Below are 24,352 nucleotides of genomic sequence, written 5' to 3'. Positions count from 1 at the left end.
GCACCTGACCCGTGCAAAGGCACTACAAGGCCATAGGTCTCAATGCTATTGGTTTAAGCCACACATTTTCAAGGGGGCTTAAACAATAGAGGAGAATAATGTCTCAACCAGCCCAAACAAAGATGAGCTGTAAGTTAGCAGGGCACGGCTTTGCATTCGCTATCGGCAAGATTATCTGAAAGGATAAGAGCTATCTGCCTGGCGCCAAGATCACTTTTGTTTTCCCAAAGCTTTATGGCTGCCTTGGGCGAGATAGAGAATCAAAGCTCCCAGTGAAATATAGAGTAGGCCAACATACCACACACAAGACGCGGTACGGGCAGACATGCAGTCCCTACTACTCGTAATTATAGATCCAAAGTTTAAAATGACATTTTGTAAACATCCTTCAGCAAAAAAACAGAATGACTTCTTGTGTGGCTGTCAGCACATATAATAGATCTTAATAACTGGGAATGTGACAATCATTGTTGTTTAGTTGTGTGAAAACAAACCTTACAGTGGGTTATTGATGTGATCAGTGCGAGCAGAAGCTCAGCAATCAAAGCAAAACTCATTTGAAATGCTCTTAACATCCCCTGCTTCCTGAAATCAATGTTCACCTTGGCTCCACTGACTATCAGCCTGCATGAGGTATTGATTTGAAATGAAATTTGAAAACATGACAACACTTATATTTCTTTCACTCTTCCTTTTTCAGCAAGCTGCTATACTACATGTGCACTATATATTGGAAACACATAGTATCTTCAAGGTCCAAGTTTTTAGAGAGAGGAGTTAAGAAAATCATGCCAAGAACTTCCTCCTTGTCATCTCAGCGAATATACATTCATGTTCCTTCAGGTCAAAATGGCAGTTTAATTCTTAATCCCTTTACTAAAGGTGATTATTAACAACTTCCTGTAACCCTTCTACTCAAGTCACTGCAGCACTGCAGTCCTTCAGCCTTAAGCCTTAACCTTGGAAACTGGCCCCCCTCCCATGAGGCCCAGACCAACAGTGATGGGGGTGGGCTGGAGTCAGGGGTGTGTGTGTGTGTGTGTGTGTGTCAAGGGGGGGGGGGGGGACACAGTCTGTCCGAGGTGTGTGGAAAAACCAGAGGCCTGCCACATTATATGCTTTAACATGACTGGCAAATCCAGCACGGTTAAACAAACTTAACCTTCATTTGTGAAACGGTGCAAATCAAAGGGCAAAAAACGACTTGTGCAAGTAATTACCACCGGAGGAGCGCAACAGGGCAAAGGAAGCATGGGTGGGGGTGGGAGGGGGATGAGGCAGTGGCGGTGGTAGTCGGGTAGTCTCAAAAGAGACAAGCATTAACAGGTTGAATGGGAGGAAATGGGAATCATTTAAGGTGAGGGGCATTTTTAATGAGTTTGCTCAGAAATTGATTTTCCACTGTAATCTTTTATTTATATGCGTCAGGCAATGTGTCCCCAGCAGAGTGAGGGTCAGGCCTCAAAGCACCCTGTCAAGGCCTCTACTCGCTCAAACAACACCCCAAAGCCCAGGGAAAATGGTATTCTAGCTAAGGCAAATATTACCCTGTCTCGGCTTAAGGGGCGGAAAAGCTGTTTATTCTAAAAAACTTGCTCTTTGCTTTTTTTTCAGTATTCAAGAGAAGACAGCGGAGTGTTAAGAAATTGAAATAAATTGAGCTGTAATTAGTCATCCACTCAATATGATGTGGAACATTTTATTAAAACACCTCAAGAGATTGAAGTAATTATCAAAGCGTTTCCTCTAAAATTTAAGCCTTTACAGTTTGTCTACATTCATCAGACAAAATCTTAAATTGAAATATCTTAATATCACCGCTGCTTTGAGTGGAAATAAGCATTTATACTTGAGCAGAGTTAGTATTTAAAATACAGTTTCATATCATACAAACTACACACACACACACACACACACACACACACACACACAAACATACACATACACAAGCTCTTATACATAGATAGACAATGGCAAGACCCCTCTGGCCTCCACGGTTTCACGGTTTGGCAGCTTGAAATAATATTTCTCGGGCCGACCAATATTTCTTTTGAGTTGCATGTGACTCTAGCGTCACCTAGTGGTAAAGGTAGAAACTGTGATGGGTCCTGATGTTTTATTCATTTTCTGTTAATTCATCAATATGAATAGCTGTCCAGCCATCCAAAAGGTGTCTCTTGCAACATGCAACATTTTGCTATGATAAAAATCTGCAAAGACTTATTCGACCTTGCTGTTATTTGTGTTAATTGTTACTTGTGTTACTTTTAATATTTATCTGATTTTCAAAACCAATTTGTCCTTGTCTTTATTTGTTTAGGTGTTTTGTCAGCCACTGGGGTTATATCTACACCAATACAACTAAAAGTTCCCCCTCAAAAAACCCTATGAAAAATAATTTAATAGCTTCAAGAAAGAAAAATAAACGGCAAATGAAACAGTTAATCTGTCTGTGGCCTCTATGCACTTCAGCCAAGGCACTGAAGAACTCTATGCTGATAATAGCTTCTCAATGAATAAACAAACACTACTTGTTCATAATAATCACTGAGAAATGTGAATTAGTTTCAGTGCTTTCTATTACACTGTTTCATGAAAATAAAATGCTGTATATTATTTAACGTCCTCATCAAAGTGGTAAAAGGAGCCTCAAATTTCAATTTGCTTGGCCTTGTCATATTTTAACTGTTGTTTTCACTCATTCTGCATTATTACGATCCAGGCCAGAGAGCATGTTCATCGCAATGTCACTAAATATAATAACTGACTTTGGTTGAAACCAGCAGGCTGAAGAGAAAAGGCACAAACGTTTCGGTTGTTGATGTTGTTTTGTTTGTCTGTTATTTTCTGAAAATGAATAAATAATTTTCAGTATGTTTGAACGCATGGGTATCTTTTTAATTATCAAAGTTCAAACAACTAAATCTTAATCTTAAACTAAATCTTAATCCTAAATCATCCTGTGAAATAAATGCAATTTTAGTTGTTTACAGTTATGTTCTTTTATTATCAATACTATATCTTCATTCTTGTTTATTTATCTATTTTTTTACCAGAATTATTGTTTTATTTTTTTTTTCGTTCGTTTCGTTTTTTTCTTGAGGCATGTTGAGAGTTCTGCTCCTTGGTTTTTACCACCAGATGGCAGACCATATTCACGTCTTGTATTTATTCTTTGAAACAGACTGCTGTTAAATATGCCGCTTATTTCCAGAGCTTATTTCTAGACCTCTGTGTTCCCTCCTCTAAGTTCAAACAAAAAGTTAAATTTTATCACCTGACCAATTATGCTCTATAATGTATTCTTTTAATCTTAATGTGTGTCACAAACTTGTAATGTGCAAGCCAGGTTATATTTATATGACACAGACATATTCTGAAAAAATTTAACTATTTTCAAAATGATAATTAAAAAAGAAGCTATATGGAAGGAAAAGAGTTGAGGCTAAAGAGTTCTTTACGTTAACTTTCTCAATTAAAACATCCCATTTTTGATGATTAAGGAAGAAAGAAACGACAACCCTGAGGATCTTTTTCCAAAGTTTATTTTTTTCATTTATCTTTAAAAGCAAGAAAATATACTCTTTCCTTGCAGAAATAATAAATATACAATATTTCTTTATAAACAAAATGCACAATTTACAAAAAAAGAGCAACGCAACAGAATGCTCCCCCTGCTACTCTCAACTGTTTGACTGTAAAACAATCATCACAGAGATATAGCTTTTATTGCTGTCTTTTTTTCCTATTCTCATTATTAATGTTAATCATATTTTTTCTATACTGTATCATCAGTTTTAATGGCTAGAGGACTCACCAACACAAACTCTATAATAACAGGTCGTCACTGCGCTTTGGGTCTCTACCATTAAATTTTTATGACATTTGAAGACTCGGCCCTCCGGAGTCCAATGCAGTCCATCCATTGCCTGTATCTTTGCGGAGCGCCTCTTCACAAAACTCTGAGGCTTGACAAGTTATGAAAGGCAGGAACAGAATACTCTGTGGTGGAAGCTGGCTGCAGGTTTGCTCTGCCTCACAATGCCATGCTCTGACTAAAATATCCCTCCAGCGTTCTCTGTTGTTTATCTGTTACATTCTATTGCTGGAATGGATACAAGAGTGTCTGAGTGTTCCTCTTCTTGATAACACTGTCTAGTGGTCAGGAAGTAAACAGCATGTGTGATAACAGCCAGGCTATAAACCATGTCAGTGTGAGCATGTTGTGGACTGAGACAGGCTGTGCTGAACTGGGATTAGGAGTGGAAGATGCTGGACTGGGCTGCTGTTCCATTGCATGGATCTCCATCCGTTTACGCTGCTCTTGATGGGTCAGGGGAGGCTCCACCGTCACATAACCATTGATTATCCTAACATTAGGTGGTGGGATGGTCCTGGAGAAAGAGTTAGACAACAAATCAGAGTTTTAGTTTGTTATTCTTTGAATGTACAAGCAGTGTAAAATTGAGATTGTTAAAACCAAACGCTATTTTGACAACTGCTATACAGGACTTTGAGGTCAAATTCTCAAATATTAATATTAACTGTTTTGATTTTGCCCCAGAAAAGAAAATTTAATACACCTTTGCATAACATGGACAGGACAGACAAACAAATGTTTCTCATCTTTTACCAAGTTCTGGCAGTCCCCCGAAAATGTTATATCATAAGCATGACTTGGAACATCAGCAGATATAAATATTTTTAAACATGACACTTTAGTACAGAGGAAGAACACATGTTTGTGATGAGGTTGAATGCACCATGCAGTTAACCAGGTGGCCTATGTGCATTAAAAGTGAACATTCAAGAACCTTTAATGGCAGGATAATACATATTTATTTACAAAATCAATTGATAATTTTGGTATAATTTTCACCTAATCTCATTTTCATGTAAAACCTGCAGAAAAGGCAAAATTGTACTTTATTCATATTGAATATGATTTATTTTACGAAGAATAACTGAGATTTGAGACGTTCTTTTGTTTGATTTATTCCATGAAGAATTGAATCATTAAGTGAAAAGAACATTTCTCATTCTCATTTTTCCATTAAATTCCAGTGCAAAATATGAAGAAAAATGATTCTGTATTTTAACCATATTATAAAAACCATAGAATTCAATTTGAATGACGTGATACGGGGGTTTTCATCTACCCAAGTAATATTGTTATACCTTTCAATAAGGGCACAGTACAGCTACAAAACTTTATTACAACCCAAGTCACAACTGCTCTATTAGCTATGCCATAACTGGCATCTTACCCGTCTTCCATGCGAACCCATAAGTCACTGAAGAGACGGGGTCTCCCGTGGCCGCGGTGATTTTTGCGAGGACGCTTGTGTCGCCCAAACTCCTCCAGCTGGCTCAGGCTGTCCGGGAGCAGCATGTGTGGGAGTTCATCCTCCTCACGGTTTGTGATGTTTCCATGTTGTTCCTGCTCCAGCTCTGCCGGACTGGTCAGCCAGCTGGTGGGAGAGACTGTGCTCACTCCAGTGCTTTCCTTGCTGGGATGTGCTGCAGGTGCTTCATCTGTTTGACTACTGAATCAGGGGGACAGGTGTGACAGGTAGAGGAAGTGTATACTCATTTATTTATTTTCATTCACAAATTTTTTTTCATTTTCAAGTATTCATCTCCGAGTTGCACTTTCCTAAGATTTTCAAGTAACTGCCTGCGAGTGCTATTGTTTCTGCGTTGTGACCCGTGAATTGTTTTCCAGACACACACCAGTGCTTTACTCAAGGACAAGAACGCCATAAAGGGTGCCTTTTTCTATAAGTGGTGTAGTAAGTGACAGAAATACATAGCAGGCAACGTTTGAGGAAGTTGTAACTCATGTGGCTACTCTGTTCCATCATAACTGACTCCTGCTTAAAGCAGACCACCCAGAATCAGTGGGCTGTCCTAAAAAACATTTGCCATGCTGTTTTATTCCACCCATTACTCATACTTTCTTGACCACTTTTTTTCCTCCTTCAAAATGACTCGCATTTTTATTGCAAGGTGCTACATGAAGAAGATCCTTTTGTGTAGAATAAGTGCTGAAGAACCATTAGCCATTTCACCAAACAATGCACCAAAAACACTTTTTTTCCCTTTACATCTCAATAAATTTTATGGTTTGTACAACTGTTGTAACAGACTTGACCCCCCCCTAATACAGGATTTGATGGCTTGGTCAGAGTGATGATTGCTCCAGGCCTGCAGTCAAACTACTGTGAAGCCAAACCCAGATCAAGTCTGCTCTGTCTGTCAGTCATATAATCGCTTTTAAGAACTATTGCCAATTGCCTCAAAATATTGAGGTCTAAGGCCAGTAACATTCATAAACACCTCTCATCCAGGCGTCTTGCGGTATTTTTCCTTGCTTGTCACGACACCTTGTATCAGAGAGCTAGAAGTGTCTGTGAATGCATGGTGTAAGTGTGAGGTCATGTGGTTGTGTGTGTGATTGTGTATGTGCAGTGCAGTTCATGCTGGTGTTTTCGACCACAATCAGTCAGTCCACTTGTCATCTCTGAATACAGAACTGAAACGTAAAGCCCTCTGCACTGACTGGAGAGAAGCATAGCGGCAACAGTGATTTGCAGCAAGATGTTTGTAAAAGCCACAGATGGATTGGTCGATGCGAACGTTCTTTATGTCTTTTTTGTAAGAGATCAACCCTGTTGTTACTCGATTTTCCATTTTCAGCCTGATTCCATGCCCATAGATTGAGGTTAGGAGGGAATTCAAAACCAAAAAAGTGGGGTGCACTAACACACACACACACACACACACACACACACACACACACACACACACACACACACACACACACACACACACATACACACACATTCATACTCTTAAATGTATTGCATTGTGGGTTTTGCGAAACAACAAATGCAACAAGACAGAAACCAAGTCTCTGTGTGAGAGTATTTGAGTGGGTTTGTATGTATGTGTGATTGTGTTTGTATGTATGTGTGATTGTGTTTGTATGTATGTGTGTGCAGGCAGCGCTGCTCTCCTTCACCTTGGCATGGTCCCCACCCTGCATATACGCATGCATGCCTGTTTGTTTTGACCACAGTACCAGTGGTTCTTGAGAAGAGGCAGAACTGCTGCTGGCAGCCTGCGCTCAGTGGACAGGAGAGAGGGAGGAAGGAAGGGAGGGAGCTGATGAGGTATCAAAGGATTCCTAAATGGCAGAACTTTATTTGTTTTATAGTGCAATTAGTACAATCTGTCTGTATATAGAATGATAATTTTTCTCTCATTCTCTGTTTTATGGGCTCTTTGATGTGAAGTTTATCCATATGTATCTGTATGCCTGCAACAATTGCATTCTTTTCATCTTCATTAACATAATACTAAAACCCAACCTATCATTGCAATTCATCAGAACAACAACAGATTAAATTTCAAAGTGTAAATGGTCATTGTGACCTTGCCAGAATCCATGATAGCCATTAAGTGTCATTTAATTTGTAATTAGTATTGCTCTTTTGTTCTAGTGTTTTTTTTTTGTATTTGTATTTCCAAAGAGACAGAGAATGACGATATTAACATAAAATAAAAATGTTAATTGATATGTGCACCGGGCACAAGTTAACAGCAGGAAGTTAGGCTATAAATGTGTTTAAATGTGCTTTGAATTCCAATGATGAATTAGACTGTTTAACTGGAGGAAGATATGCCTCAGCTAGGTCAAATGTAATAGCTGTAATTTAGTGCTGATTACTTGAGAGATAAACTGTCCTGCTCCTCAAGGCGATAACATCCTGTATCCTGCTCCCAAGTATTCAGTCAATCCTTTGAGAATTTACTGGAGCCAGATGCCAGCAGGTGGTAAAACAGAGGCCATGGCAATGACGGCTAAATTGATTTTTTTTAATAGATAGAGTAAGAGATTTAATTTTGATTTTGCCTGCACTTATAAAGGTCTTCCTCTGTCCCCCCCCAAAAAAACAAAGACATGCTTATTTGAAATATCTATAGATTTTCCAGTGAATATTCTGCACAAATGGAAATCAAATGACAAATTAAGGGAAGAAAATAAACACAAATCGCACTCCGCAGAAATTGGAAATTAATTAAATAATTTGTTCATTAGCTATAGTGCTTATCCTGCACTCGGGGTCGTGGATATGCTGGAGCCTATCCCAGCTGTCATTGGGGGAGAGGCGGCGTTCTCCGTGGGCCGCTCCTCAGTCGATCATGTGCCATATATAGACATACAACCATTCACACTCATTCACACTACTGGGCATTTGCTTGTCTCCAGTGAACCTGCTGCATGCTTTTGGACCAAGGGAAGAAATCAGAGAACCCAAAGGAAACCCACATAGACAAGGGGAGAACATGGAAACCACACACAGAAGGCTTCCAGTCTAGGGAACCTCCTTCCTGTCAATCAGAAATGCTAACCACATTGTCTCTGTGCCACTATTGAAATGAAATACTTCACGGAAATTAAATGGCCTTTCAGGCTTTCATTTTTTACTTACTCTGTGACAGAATACTGGTGATCAGATGGCATATGATCGATATCGTAGCCTTCCTGTCTCAGGATGTCCAGTACACTGTGGTTACCCAGGAAGTGACCTAATAGTAGACAAAATAAGACATTTAATTTCTGTTAGCATTTTAACTTTGATTTTATGTCCAGAGTCAATATTCCTTACATACAGGTCACAGGTATGCTATCATCTCTCTCATTATAGACGTGCACACATGTCGTGTAAAACTAATCAACACAGGAATTCACAAATGGACAAACTCTTTCCTAAGACCTTTGGACAGCAAGTTGAAAATATTCAGTCCTCTCATTGTCAGGGCTCTCTGGTCCATCTCATCACCACATCCTGTGCCAAATTGCAACTTGTCTGTTTGCTCAAGTTCTAGGTCGTACCTTCTCGGCAGCCAAGTACAAAAGCGGCTCTGCAATATCCTGTGTAGATAGTCAACGGCCTCTTAAAAAACAGAGCGCTCACAAAATCACACAGGAATTGTTGTATCAGTGTTTACGTGTTCTCTGTTTTGTCAACCTATCCAGATAATTGGAGAAATGAGGATTGTCTACTTTGGTTCCTTGAAAACCACTTTTAAAGCGTCAGCGCCTGGATGAAATTGCATGAAAAAAATTAAAAGAAGAGCTTTGTGCCAAACATGAAGACACATCATCCAAATGCAATGACGGTAAAAAACACAATTTGAAAAAAAAAAAAAAAATCACGAACAAAATAACCCATGAATATTTCCAAAGAGATTTGTTAATTTACCAAGATAATCCATTTCTTTTTTTAATTCTTTGTCTTTCATTCCTTTCCTCTATGAGCAAACTCTAAGACAGCTGTTTTGAAACAACATGCTGGCCTGTTGTTTACAAGCAGCAATGTCATTATTTATTATTATTATTATATTTGTATTATTTATTTATCTATTTATTTATCTATTTATTTTAGATAGGCAACAAAGAAGAACTTCTCTTCTGAATGCTGAGTACGAGGTTAAGCTGACCACTTGATGTGTTGATTGGATTTTCCGTGCTGCAGTTTTCTTCTTAACCAACAAAAGAACAAGGCAGAAATTGTACGGCTTTGTTTATTTGATAAGATTCTTTTCATGGCTGTCATCCTTAATAAATAAATGAATAAAACCTAAGGTCTCTAAAATTGTCATGAGTAAATCATTTATTCTGCTCACTATTCCCCCTTGTGAAAACTTTATTTGATGATTTCACTGTCTTGCAAACGATTGCAAATAAAAATCCAATCTCCTCTTAAAACATCCTTCTGTACAAACAAACAGATTCGATTCGCAAACAGTTTATCCCTGTTACAAGTATACACAAACAGCGAGAAAGTAAACCATCAATATGCATGTGAGACTCACCATAACAGACAGCAGTAAAGCAAAAAAAATTGGAAGAGCTTGCAGGGCACCTGTGTGCTTCACAACTTCATAAAATTTTATAACAGAGGAACCGATTGTTATATTGAGGTAAAAAAAATAGTACAACAACTTTAAAGAATAACAAACTGTTTCTGCCTCCTCAAAGATAGCATCACAAGAAGCATTTCTTGCCCAGTCATCCAAGAGATATCGCTGCAACATCGACAAATATATCTTTTGCAGCTGTGGGCTGCTTCTCATCAGTCCTCTGTCAGTAATGTTTTAAGGTTATACTTGAGGGAAGAAAAGACTTGGTCCACTTTAAATATTTGAACAGCAAGAGACAAAGTGAGAAACCATATTTAAATTTAACTGTGCACAACATTTCCCTTTAAAATCTAGGACAATGTCCGTGTCTGGAGAAATAAACCTAGCTGGAACATGGTAAACCGTATGCAATCATGCGTGCTTCATGCTTTAAACACTTGGTCCAGCCTTGTGAAAACCATTTTTGTGGAAATCAATGTTAATATTTATGGATAGGTTTTATGAGACAGCTGGACCAAGTATTGGTACAATATTGCATCAGTTGTTTGTCTGATTTTGCCTGGTGAGCTACATGCATCATGACTATAATAAAAGGAATTGACACAGTTTAATACACATATAATATTCAATTATCAAATAATGTAAAACATACAGATTATATTATGTGCAAAAAGATCACCATTGTGAATAGATCACAATCAAATTCCAAGAAATGTGAATGCAACAAATCTAGGAATACTCTTTGAAGTTTGGAATAAAAGCTTTCTTTTTTGTTTTTTTCTGAAGGTCTGATGGTTTGGGAATTATACTGACATTACAAGTTAACTCTGAATTTGTAATTCTGTATTTATTTATTAATTCATTTATTCTTGTATGGGGTAATACAAGTAAAGTGAGTGTTAAGGTTCTTCTTCGACTTTTTCTGTGGGAAATTTATAATGGACAGAAAACGTGGGCCTCGGGAGCTATCATACTTCTTTGCCTGTTCTGCAGCATATACTGCATGAATTATATTGATATTGATAAAGCAGATTGATTTTATCTGTTTAAATGATGCTAAATTTTTTAATAAGTTTCAGTTAGACTGTTTTACATTATGCAAATGAATAACCTACAGAGCCCTACAGAGCAGTTATTGATGCAATTTTTCTTTGTAATGACCTTTCTAAGATGATCACCGCTCACAGAAACAACTAAGAAATATTTTTGGACAACCTGTTCCTGACACAGCGCTAAAAGAAAAGTGTGTATCAAAAGGGTAAAGCATTTTGAATCCCTGAACAGCCCATTCGCACCTTCCGATAGCCATGGAAATGCAAAGAGAAGAGAAGAACATGGGATGAAAAACATTTTTTTTTGTCTGTCTTTGGACAAAAATATATTTACAATCAAATTACATGAACAGTGATATGCCGCAGTGGTGCAAAAAGAATCCCACATAGTTGGCTGGCTGGCTGGCTAAGATTGAAAATGCAATGGCAGCAAAAATTGTACAACAGACTACGGGAGGAAAATGACGAACAGGCCACTGGAAAAGCAGATGAAGGAGAGATTAAAAAAAAGTCTTAGATGAAGAGGGAGGACTGAAAAAAAAAATAAACTAAACAAAACAAAGAAATATACATGGATACTTTGTATTTGCTAAGCATGTGTTTCCTCTCCAAATTCCTCTGGAAAGACGCCAATGTTTGCACAGACCGAGGAGAAGTAGACAATACTGTCTGTGTTTGGGTGTGAATACATATGTATTTCGCTGTCAGGGGGATGTCATAAAAGGTAAATGTCTATAAAGTCTGTTTGGCCTTCACCTGAAAAGCATTAGCACTCTACACTATTTATTTATTTATTTGATGGTCATCCTGCAGCGGTATGCAGCTAGGTGGAAATCGGGTGACTGAAATATATTCAATAATATGTGCGTGAGAATACGAGCAATTGTGAATTTTGTCGAGTCTGTGATTTTGATACAGGATTTTGTGCACTAATGATATTGGTTTCTGTGGCGGCAGCAGTTAAATACAGTATGCTTGCCTCCAAATCTCATCTCATCTCTTTTGGACAAAATGTTACACAGACTTGAACAAACCCAGCATCCAAAAACCTAAGCTGCACATTTTCCAGATTTACCAACTTTACAAAAGTTGAATTACTGCCTTGAAAAAAAGAGAGAAGGTCCCTAATTTGATGGGTCGGAATAAAAATGCAGAAAGACAAACTCCCCCTATCCGGTTATATTCGACACTGAGTAATGATTGGAATCTGGCACCTTTTCTCGCTTCTCCTCCCATTCCTCATCGGCAGATTGACTCTACTTTCCAGACATAAGGTATGATGTCCGTCCATTTCTCTGCACCGTCCACTTGTGATTGACAGCTGCTGACTGGGCTGTTAGCTTCCAAGTTTGAGTTAATGTTCAGGTCAAATACAAAGATCAAGAGAGCCAGTTGGGAATCAGATCCAAAGGCCTGCCACTGCATGCGGTGGGGCTGCAGAGAGGTCTCAGCGGTTCATTGTTGGAAGCTTTAAAGTGATTCCCTGTGTTTAAATATTTAGACTGTGAGCTTGCTGCTAAAGCTCTGCTGGTGGGCAGGGATAAAATTAAAAGAAAATTAAAAGAATGGGGAAAGGTGGGTAAGAAATAACAGTAATAATGGAAAAGTAGATTAAAGAAAGCAGAGTGACTGAAGGAACATTGAGGTGTTGCAAAATAGAAGGGAGATGAGTCTACAGTGGAAAGAATAAAATTTGGTCCAAATATTGTTTGTTTTCGTTCTTTTCAGCGATAAGACTTAAACATCTCTCCCCTCTGGGTCAAGAAGAGTATCAGGAGCAGCTGTTCAACTAGTGGAGCAGGACTTCTTTATGTACGCACTCACACTGGAAGACAGCGTGGAGGTCTTTGTGTCTCTCAACTTTTTATAGAAAGCAGAAATCATTCACCTTGAAACTAACTTTAATATGTCTGCCATCTTTTTTCTGTTTGGAAATGTCACACACACGTGTGCGTGTGCGTGTGTGTGTGTGCGTGTGTGTGTGTGTGTGTGTGTGTGTCCATATAGGACTGTCTCAAAAAATTAGAATATTGTGATAAAGTTCTTTATCTTCTGTAATGCAATTACAAAAAAAAAGTCATTCATTCTGGATTCATTACAAATCAACTGAAATATTGCAAGCCTTTTTATTATTTTTATATTGCTGATTATGGCTTACATCTTAAGAAAACTTATCTCAAAATATTAGAATATCATGAAAGTGGGTTTTTTTTTTGTTTTTTTAATTGTATTACAGAAGATAAAGAACTTTATCACAATATTCTAATTTTCTGAGACAGTCCTGTATGTCTTTCTGGGATGCATTATAACATTATGCAGCCAGCAGATAGAAGTCATGAGAGGAAGTGTGTAGGTACGTGAATGCATATGCAGCCTGTGATGACGTTAGTTTGGATTAAGTGCATGAGTGCTTGTTAGTGGTCACCAACTTGGAAGAGAGTGAACTGAAAGCAACATGAAAATGATAGATTCTAAATTTGATCCTCTTTTGGTCACTAATGAAGTGTGTAATCTCCAGTAGATATCAGCAGAGCGAGGAAACCAATTGAAGTAACCATCAATTAAACTAAAATTTGCAAGAATCATTCACAAAACAATGTAACATGACAAGAGAATAATGGAGAGTTCATTTCACTGCTGCTGTGGTTTAAATGTATGTCAGCCAACATCCCGGTTCAACTTGGTTGGTCAGGCAAAACCATGTGTGTTTCAATTTTATTGTCATTTGAATCAGACAGATCAAAAGACATCTTTGTTTTAAAAGTGGTTTCTGGTGGATTTTTTTTTCTTCATTAAAATTCATTCCAGCACAATATTTGTGGTCTAGTAAACAAAAAAAAATCATATTCTTGATGTTGTTTATAAAAATGCTGGACTGCACTGTGAAGATCTTGTCCAGATCCTTCAGGTTTCAGGGTAGTTGCTGGGCAATATGGACTTTCAGCTCTCCCAAAAAACTGGCGATGACACCACAGGACCTTGAGATGCTTCTTATGGAGCCACTCCTTAGTTGCCCTGGCTGTGTGTTTCGGGTTGTTGTCATGCTGGACGCCACGACCCATCTTCAAGGCTCTTACTGAGGGAAGGTTGTCGTTGGCCAAGATCTTGCGATACATGGCCCCACCCATCCTCCCCTCAATACGGTACAGTCGTCCTGTCCCCTTTGCAGAAAAGCATCCTCAAAGAATGATGTTTCCACCTCCGTGCTTCACGGTTGGGATGGTGTTCTTGGGGTTGAACCCATCCTTCTTCTTTCTCCAAACACAGTGAGCGGTGTTTAGACCAAAAACCTCTATTTTTGTCTCATCAGACCACAAAACCTTCTTCCATTCCTTCTCTGGATCATCCAGATGGTCATTGGCAAACTTCAGACGGGCCTGGACGTGCTGGCTTTAGCAGGGGAACCTTGCATGCGCTGCAGGATTTTAATCCATGGCGGCGTAGTGTGTTCCAAATGGGTTTCTTTGAGACTGTGGCCCCAGCTCTCTTCAGGTCATTGACCAGGTCCAGCTGTGTAGTTCTGGGCTGATCCCTCACCTTCCTCATGATTATTGAGGCCCCACGAGGTGAGATCTTTCATGGTGCCCCAGAACGAGGGAGATAGACCTTCTTGAATTTCTTCCATTTTCTAATAATTGTGCTAACAGTTGTTGCCTTCACACCAAGCTGCTGTCTATTGTCCTGTCGTCCATCCCTGCCTTGAGCAGGTCTACAATTTTACCCCTAATGTCCTTACACAGCTCTCTGGTCCTGACCATTGTGGAGAGGCTGGAGTTTGTTTGACTGAGTGTGTGAAGAGGCGTCTTTTATACAGGGAACCAAGTTCAAATTGGTGCAGTTAATACAAGTAATAAGTGGAGAACAGGAGAAGAAGAATTGTAAGAAGAACTCATATGTCTTTGAGAGCTGGTTGGTAGGCAATACCTACATGCAATAAAATGCAAATGAATTACTTAAAAATCATAGTGTGTTTTTCTGGATATCTGTTTTGGATTGCTGAAGTTGAAGAGTAGCTTTGATAACATTTATAGACTTCAACATGCTTTGCAATTGGGAAAAGCTGAAAAATCAGCATACATATATATATATGTCTCTTTCTCTCTCTCTCTCTCTCTCTCTCTCTATATATATATATATATATATATATATGTTTATAAACACACATATATATTACAGCATGAAGGACCCTGGGAGGAGGGTCCAGAAAGGAGACCTTTCTGTGGAGTTGGCATGTTCTCCCATGTCTGTTTGGGTTTCCCCCACAGTCCCAAAACATGCTGCAGGTTAATTGGAAGGAAATTGGGGAAAAAAATGTCTTGAATGAGTGAGTGATTAATTGTTTGTCTGTATACGGGGCCCTGCGATTGACCGGCGATAAGTCCAGGGTGTACCTCGCCTCTCGCCTGGTGACAGCTAGGGATAGGCTCCAGCATCCCCCGTGACCCTGAATGGAGGATAAGCAGCAGACTATGGATATATATATTCATATATATATATATATATATATATATATTATAGACTGGAAGGGATGGGACTCTTTTGTAAAAATGGGAAATTTGAAAAGATGCATGTGTAAGTATAACTGAACTGACTTTCTCCTAACAGACAAAATGACTACAGACTTTACTAAATACACATGCAAATACATGTCTTCTAGACCATCAGGCGAAACACACAAAGTAGTCTGCACAGACACAGAGAAAAGCAGAGGAGCCAGCCGGGGGGGGCCATCGGTTCAATAAGGGTGATGCATCGATGGAAAAGAAAGATAGCAAAGATCAAAAAAAGACAGCGGAGTTAGACAAATAGACCACTGGCCAGGGCAGGTGGAGAGAGAACAAAACAGGATGTGCTTTCAGCAGAGAAAAGCAGGGATGGATAAGGCAAGTTGCTGAAAAAAGCAGCTCTGCAGAGAGGATCGGCCACAAAAACCAAGTGACATGCATGCCAGGCAGGCAGTCTTCACTTTAACACCACAACACAAATGTGAAGCAAAATACATGGGCTCAGTCCACCCAGACAATGGGCTGCTACAGGCGTGTGGCAGGGCATGCAAAAATCAGCTTTTGATAAAGAAATTCAGACAATACAACATGTGTATCACTGACATCCGCAGCTCTTTGTGCAATAAATGAATTGTGTTACAAACATACACAGGCTCACATGTACACTATGTGAAATGGTGTCTAGGCCATGGAAGTGTCAGGAAATTCCATGGGATGTTTTCAATAACGGTGGGCAGCGGCTGCCAGAGAACTGGCAAATGAAAACCTTCTGCACACACCACACCACTGAGCTCCAGCAAGACACAGTGTCCTCCAGCAGAACTCTTCACGACTCTGCGCGCTTGTGTGTAAAAGCCGGGTATGTTTGTGAGGGAGAAGATGACAAAACCGCACATTTTTCTGTGGAAATCGAGGAGAAAGAGTGTCCTTAGGCTTTTTGTCTGTCTACAAAAGCAACAGAACATGTGTCCAAAGTGTGTACGACATGGCTGCCAGCGTGCTTTCCCTTTACTGCAATCATCTGGTGCTGCTGTAAGTCTCTCTAAGGGGAACCAATTTTGCATTCACTTGGCTTTACTTAGGGTGACACGTCATGCTGTAGTGGTGGCTGCCTGGGAGTTGTATCATTACATAATATTGATTGTAATAGTGAATAACAATGACCACAGCTGTATAAAGTTAGGGGATGAAATAACACTTGGTCACAAAGCAAACACAAAGCACACACACGCAGAGAAAATGTGGAAGAGTGATTGAAAAGTAATAATCTTAGTCAGTGTAAAGAAAATGAATACATGCTACCCGTCCCAGTGTCTATTAAAAGTTTTTGAACAGGGGAAAAAGGCATTATTGAGAAGATAGGTAGTACATGTAACTTTGTTAAGAAGTAAGCACAGGTTCACCCACCTTATTACTGCAGACACTGTAGACCACCCACCCCAACTCCACCCCAACTCCTTGCGGAGCTCCAAGCTTTTTCGTGCTGCGTTTTCTATTCCCCCTAATGGACGAAAGTCATCTCACCTACTTGAATGCATGATGTAATTTTTATGGTGTTTAACTTAAGGTCTCTTTTCATAAATCAACTGGTAAACTCAATACTTTGAGGGGATCGAGTAGTATGGAAGTTGTTTACCCATTTGTGTTGATTAATTTGTTCACCATAACTTCCTGATTCCATGATGCCATGTATTGTTTAGAGAATGTGGAATAGTGCAGGGGCTTGTTTTCAATATTATAAAAAGCATACTTGAGATCTCATTAGGTTTAGTTGCAAGACACATGTTTTGGGTTTAGGGTCATTATTTGGGTTCCATCTACAAGCAGATGTGTTCAGATGGAGAAAAACAAAGAAAAACGAGAAAATAAAAATGCTTTCACAAGCACAGAAACATTCATTTTGCACCTGAAAGTACTAATAATCAGGATGGTGTAGGAGCAAGTACGGGGAAGATGGATTTCCTGCCTGAACCACTTTATACACACATCATATCATTTAATTAACCTGTGAAAAAAAGAACCAGTCCAGGATCAGACTACAACAGAGGTAACTCTAGAGGGCCTTGACTTGAGAGCTGCCCCAGCTCATTCCTGACAGTTGTGTTTTCCTTCTGAGTTCTGGACAATGTTGAGGCTGGAAGTAAGGGCTCCGAGGCAAAGCGGGGCCATTAATATTTATCTGTACTGCAATGCATAATAGAGCAATCATGGCTATAGCGTCAATATTCCCAGCATCTTGATTCCCACAACACGATTATTCCATTTTATAATCCACAAGAAAGGGCCGAGTCCTGTGATTCCAGTGCCTGCAGATATGCACGTCATCTTAATGTGATTTCTGACATTTGACCATAAAGATTCAGTTTTTATGTGATCACATTATTGCACCACCACATTTGGCCCAGAAAGGGCCGTTAAAAATCTCCTAGGGCTGATTTTATTTTGAAATATGTCTGGATAATCTTAACCCTGACACCTTCTATCCTTTTTATTTGTATTAATAACCAAAACATTGCATTGTGGTTAGATCGTAATCAGACTAGAAGCAAGCCTCCTTTCACAGAGCAAGCCAGACCACTTCCCAGAGTATTTCTGAAAATAGTGAGGAGCAGTATGCACTGATTTTAGAGTCCGGGACGTCTGGCTGAGGGGAAAATGGGACATTCAGGGACAGTTTTGGAACCTCAAAGCCAAGAACTGACATCTCATAGACAGAAATAGGAGGTGAGAGACAGAAGGCACTGACTACAGCAAGAGAGTGGGTCTATTCAGCTTGATTTACTAAACCCACGTCAAATGACACTCAGATTTATTGATAGACTTTTAAACAGCATTTACTGTCAATGAATATGCCAGACATGGACATTTTGTGTATTGGGAAAAAGAATGCAGTAGGAAAATGTTGCTGTGCCTCACCTGTATTCCATAAAATTGAAAATAAATTATCAGTTATTAAAACACAGCTTTTCACAGTGCAGACACAATACTGCAGCTATAGCGAACATATGGTAGACATTTACACCGTAGTGTCTCATATTTTTTTTTGTCATTGCTCATGTCAATTAATGTGTTTTCCCAGTAAGTATTTAATAACTTCCCCTTCGTTCGCTTTACTAACTTCTCACACAATAACAAAGAATTGAACATCTGGACAAATGATTTAATTATGTCCTTGGTTATTCTTTTAAAATCCCCTTAATATGTTGTAATTGATTATTAATTTCCTGGCTCTGGTAGATAATAATTTTGTTTTTGAGCTTCAAGAGGGCAGCCCTTTCATAATGGTCCGCCGCTGTACTATGTCAGAAAGTACTTATACGCAAATTAAATGTGCAAAATTGAATGAGTGTGCAGCATGACTTTGCCCCTCATTTTCATGTGCTTCATTGACCAGCATCTGGTTTGACTTTCCAGGACCACACTAAGATTTCTACAACAAAGTTGTTCTGCTTTTGCACGCAATGAATGTCCACAAAAATTGTGCACACGGACTGTATGCATGTTAATTTGTGAATTCAAGTATGCGTATGAATGTGACAATGTGTCTGGGCCCAGCATGCTTGGTTTTATGGCTCCTATAAATCCCACTGTCACTTCCTTTTTCTTTCTACCAGAATTAGCGCAAAAATGTGTGTAAATATGCTAAATCTATGGTTGTATTCCAACTTTTAGCCATTTATCATGGGTTCATCTTTAAAACACAAGGGAGCAAGAAAGCAGTAAAAAAAAAAACATAGAAGCGAGTGGCAGTGACACATTGGTAAAGTGCTATACATTTTTTACTTGCTTTGTAACTGACATGAGTGGTTTTTAGCACAGCTTGAATGGAAAGGAGTTGAAAATGTGGAATAGAAGTTAGACACAAAGGTGATGAGCTACTGAAACTGGGGCACAAATGTCTGTAAATGTCCCCCCATAGGTTTTTTCTGCACCTCAACTGCTGCACCTCAACTTAAACCCGTAGCAAGATACTGCCATCTGTAGGGTCACATGTTCCCCTTCAGCTGATATACTTTTGATCAAACACAGATGCAAGTCATGAAGATTTCACTGGAAAAGAGAATGAAAAATATGACCTTGGTCATTATCGGTTAAATCTTTCACATTATCATTTATTTGTGGCAGGGATTTTCATGGCCCTAACAAGACAGTGCAGGTAGCAGTAAGGACAACTGCCTTGACTTTGTACCTGTAAAACCAGATTAATTTTAAACGCGATTGCAATTATGTCACTATCTATTAAAAGGCACGAATGAATTCCAGACGATCTGTTTAACCTCAGCTGACAAATAGAGACTGGGCTGCACACAAATGCACACGCAGTCAGATCCCTTGGCTGAGCACCATCCTCCTTTCCAATCCTTCCTACATTTGAAAAGTTGTGCAGCGTATATTCTCATCCCTGGGCTGACTCGTAAAATGTCCCCTACAATATGTTTGCAGTGACTGGCCCTGGTAGTGCGGGTAGGCAGTCAAGAATGGTGAAACGTAATACTTTTTAGGGGTCTCATTCCAAAATATTATCTAATACATAAATCATGTCAACTTATGCCTTGATTAAACTATGGCACAAACCTCTCAGGTCCAGTTTTTGATTGAATTAAACTTAGATACGTGATACTCACTAAAAGGAAAGAGGTTTGATTTAATACTTGATTTATATTCATAGACAACAAATAGTTTTACTTATAACTTATAAAGTAACAATTTGTAGTAGGAAACATGGCTGGTTTTTGACTTTCTTTGTTTCCACTGCAAGAACTCAGTGTTTTTTGTGGCCTATGGAGTTGGGCTGGGATTGCTGACTTTTCGAAAGTTCATATGACTTCCATTGTTGAATAAGCACGGCATATGACAGGAGAAGGATGTATCACTCTGTCAAAGCAAACACTATATATAAAGTTACAAATGAATTCCTACATCACAGTTTATTGCATACGCAAGGTAAATAGCTGTTTAGAGAGCTATTATTTTGCACTGCGGTAGGCCAGCTAAACAGTCAAGGGGAAAAAGATGCTCTGAGGAAGGAACTAAGCATTAAGTACTATCATATACACAGAAAAACACCAGACCAAAGACAGCACCACCCATGATAAAATAAATGCTTAGGCATCCTCCACCTGGTTGTCCAAATACTATAGCATGTGTGTACAGTAATCCCCCCCTCTATCTTTATATCTATCACACACACGTATGCATACACACTCACACAAACACAAACACAGGCAGGCAGGCACATACTTCCCTCAGGACATACTACACTGTTCAGGAAACATTAGCAGCATTAGCCAGGAATGCTAATTGAAACAAACAGCTCTTGGTTTCTTCATTTCTGAGGTGGGAACTGGCTGTAATTGAGACTTCTGTGTGTGTGTGTGTGTGTGTGTGTGTGTGCGTGTGCGCGCATACATGTGTGTAAACACACCATTCTCAGTGCCAGAGATCTGGTAACCATTGCGCACTATTATTGTCCTGCTTTTTCTCCAGTTTTGTTTTCAGACCCGAACAAGAGCAAATTGTTCGCCATAAACACACATTAGCACTGACAGATTCATTGTCCCAGACTAAAGTAAATCTGATCTCTCATTTACTTCACAATTACATGCGAGTGCACATTCTCAGCTGCATCCAGGATGTATTTGGATGGAGTAATGTAGAATAAAGCATGTTACAGCCTTCCTCTCCACAAACGCTTCCAAGAGAAACTCGATGACTGCAACTTTCCACTTCATCTTTGATGAAGGAAATTTTAATTACAGACGTTTGTTGTTTCAGATTAGTTAGTCCCTGTTTTATTTTGGAATACGCTTCCCACGTGTGTCTAATCTTGTTTCCTTCCTGCCTTTTGTGCTCAGCTGTGTCTTGTTTATTAATTATTCCTGAGGCTTTTGCCATTTCTCTCATTTCGGCTTCCTCGACTCCTCTCCCCTCTGTCCTCAAGCCTACGACCCAGAGATCCACCATCATCATCAGTCCCTCACAGGGATGTAGAGGTAAGAGGAGCTGCAGGAGTGGAAGATACACAGGTGTCTTTCCTGCACTTAGACACTGATGTTGTGAAAAAGATGCATGGCGCTCAGCTGGAACATGTACGCTTCAATAAGTACACCTCTGAATAAAAACCTCGAGGCACTGACTGACTAAAACAAAGTCAATAAAAAACACAATCAATAAAAACCAAATATGTTAACGAGTAAAGCAGTTGAGGAAAAATGACCGCATGACCCTCAATGGTCCCCGGAGAGAATAAACCTCCTCCAAATAACCTAACTATCTCCTGAATCCTCCTTTCTCATCGACTAACTTAATGTCTATCATTTCCAATGTAAATAACTAATAAAAACACTAAAAGTCGTATCTGTATCCATTCTCTAACACCTACAGATTCCAAAAAGACCATGAATTTTTGTAAAATAAATGGTCCCGCTTGAGCTGGTAACATGGAGGTTGGTAACTCAACTGTAACTCAGTAGGTTGGTGGTTCAATTCCCTACTCCTCCAATCTATAAGTGTCATTGGGCAACACACGGATGGCCAGGGTAGTGCCTTGCATGGCAGCTCTGTCATCATCCGTGCATGTGAATGGGTAAATGCTACTTTGTGAAAAGGCTATGTAAGTTGATACTATTTGAAATTTGATTTATTGATTACGGTGACCAAAGGGCAGGATCAAACTGACTATCAATATTTCTGCATGTTTTGTTAGAATCTGTAACTGTAGTCCTTTGTGATAGCAATTCAAGATGCTTTTTGAGCTTTTTTTTAAGTTCGCACAAAAAGTCAGCCTTTTTAGTCATGAACATGTCGAGGTAAGTTGCATAATTTTTCATTAACATTAAAATATGGCATACTGTTTTCTTCTATATATTTTGCTTGCTTGAGTGTTTATGCTCTTGAGTGTCTTCCTTGTCTCCTATGCCAGCATCTTCATCCATTCAACCAATTCATTTTCTCTGTCTGCCCCATATTTTGACACACATCCCTTTTTGAGGCAATCTCTATAATTTTTTTATACTTTTTTGGTCCTCCTATCTTTGTCAGCTCCTCTGTTTTCCTCACGTGTTGCCTTTTATTCTACTTGTTGAAACAATGCGATTAATCCCTGTTTATTAGTGACAGCCAACCTGAAGCAAAATTCTTTGCGGTCTGATTCATTAACACTTCCAAACACAATTGAGCATAACTTACCTGCACCGAAGGCAAAGAAGAATGTCTGGTTTGGATTTCTCTCCAGCAGGGCAGACACACGGCGGGCCATACGTTCGTTGCGTTTGTAGATTAGCTCCTGGCGGAAGTAGCTGTCAATTTGTTGGGCCGTCATTCTGTCATGGGCCGGCAAGGAACTGTTGATGAAATGAGGAAGCTAAAAGAAACAAGAAAACATAAGTTGTAAAATCTGATTTTTGAAAAATGAATGTTAAAAATGTGCAAGGTAAAGTAACATAGTCAGTGCCAACATCGCATACACAACCGATGTCAATATAGGCCATTAAAGGGAGCAGAAAATATGGAGGGATGATTCATGCCGCATGAGGGTTTCCATGTACGTGTGAGAAATGGCAACCAAATGCGTTCTTAGTATGACAGCTCGGCTGGGGACGATCAAAGCACGGCAACATTCCACAAGCTGGTTTCTAAATGAGAAAGTATGAATGAGCGCCGTTGGGAGTGTGTCAACACCATGTGTATCTGTGCACACTAATGTGTTTACAAATGTGAGTCCACAAACAAGAAATTGTTTACATGTGAAAGTACAGCGTACCCTCAAGTAAGTGTGTCAAGGTGTTTTTAATTGCAGCGTGATTTTATAAGAACCAGGCAGGAGGGTAAAGTTCACAAAGCCTCTGGTACTCGTCTTTGGTCTTGATCATAGATGTAACAGGCATTCAATCTGCAAGGATGAGTGAGAAGGAGGGCTGAACTGCAAACACTGGATCATTTTTCTTGGACACTCAGAATTTTCTTCCCTCTTTGGATATCACTGTGCGTGCATACCAACGTTTGAATTGCGTAAGAGCCCCATTGCACTGTAATCCCTATTCTAGATGCTTTGGAATAATGTTTGTTGATATTGTGTATTTTATTACTTAGGTGATGGGATACATACAACATGACTATAACAATAATAATTAAATTTGTTTATATTATCATGAGCAGCAGTATTACAGACTCTGACTGATTGATTTACACTGAAGATTGTGATGATGTCTACAGCGGAGACACCAAACCTCTGCACAAACAGATGGTCCAACACAAGGGAGCCACCACTTCAGGACCGGACTCCATGGTCTACCTACACCTGAAGGACAAAAGCTATTGTTTGGAAGACAGCAATGTCCGTATTCTGGCTAGAGATGGTTAGAGAGAGGATTCAAAGAAGCCATCTTTGTCAAAACAGAAAAACCATCTCTGAACAGAGGAGGGGGGCCCCAGACACAACCTTTCACAAAGGTATAATGCTGTTCTGAGATTAATACCGAGACAGATTTGCACACACAAACCAGGCCCATCTGCACCCTCCAACCAACCAGGAAAGATTCACCACCAGAACCAGCCTCTGGTAATTTCCATATGAGCCTCAGGTCATGTGATCCAACAGGTTTCACTCCTTTGTTTAGCTTTACCTTTTCATATTCCAATCCCAGAAAAGTTGCTCTTTTGTCCCAACAAACAACACCCCATTTCCATAACAACCTAGTTTCGGCCAATCAACTCTTACATTTACCCACCGTAACCCTGGCAGTTATATTCAGAAACTCCCCACAGGTCATTAGAACTGAAGAAGCCTCTCTGATGATCAAGTCCAGTTGCCACAACAAGAAAATTTTGACAAGAATTTACCATGACGTGGATGACTAAGAA

The 24,352-nt window shown here is 39.4% G+C and overlaps 1 protein-coding gene across 3 annotated transcripts in view; it reads right to left on the bottom strand.

The window, feature by feature from the left end:
- Positions 1–3,567: 3,567 nt before the first annotated feature.
- The window catches only part of trabd2b (TraB domain containing 2B), a 63,626-nt gene continuing 42,841 nt past the window's right edge, over positions 3,568–24,352 (bottom strand). For 2 of the 3 annotated variants that reach the window (XM_086161905.1, XM_086161907.1), the window contains exons 4-7: positions 22,679–22,853; positions 8,499–8,595; positions 5,268–5,546; positions 3,568–4,394 (exon numbers count right to left, since the gene is read on the bottom strand). In XM_086161905.1, the coding sequence (XP_086018031.1) occupies positions 4,163–4,394; positions 5,268–5,546; positions 8,499–8,595; positions 22,679–22,853 (783 nt within the window). In that variant the 3' untranslated portion in view covers positions 3,568–4,162. The remainder of the gene's footprint in view (positions 4,395–5,267; positions 5,547–8,498; positions 8,596–22,678; positions 22,854–24,352) is intronic. The other variant, XM_086161906.1, reaches the window with a different exon arrangement.

The sequence above is a fragment of the Fistularia commersonii genome, chromosome 16 (assembly GCF_037954325.1).
Source record: "Fistularia commersonii isolate RoL2024-O1a breed Wild chromosome 16, RoL_Fcom_v1.0, whole genome shotgun sequence".
Lineage (NCBI taxonomy): Eukaryota > Metazoa > Chordata > Actinopteri > Syngnathiformes > Fistulariidae > Fistularia > Fistularia commersonii.
This window is presented reverse-complemented; position numbering and strand designations above follow the sequence as displayed.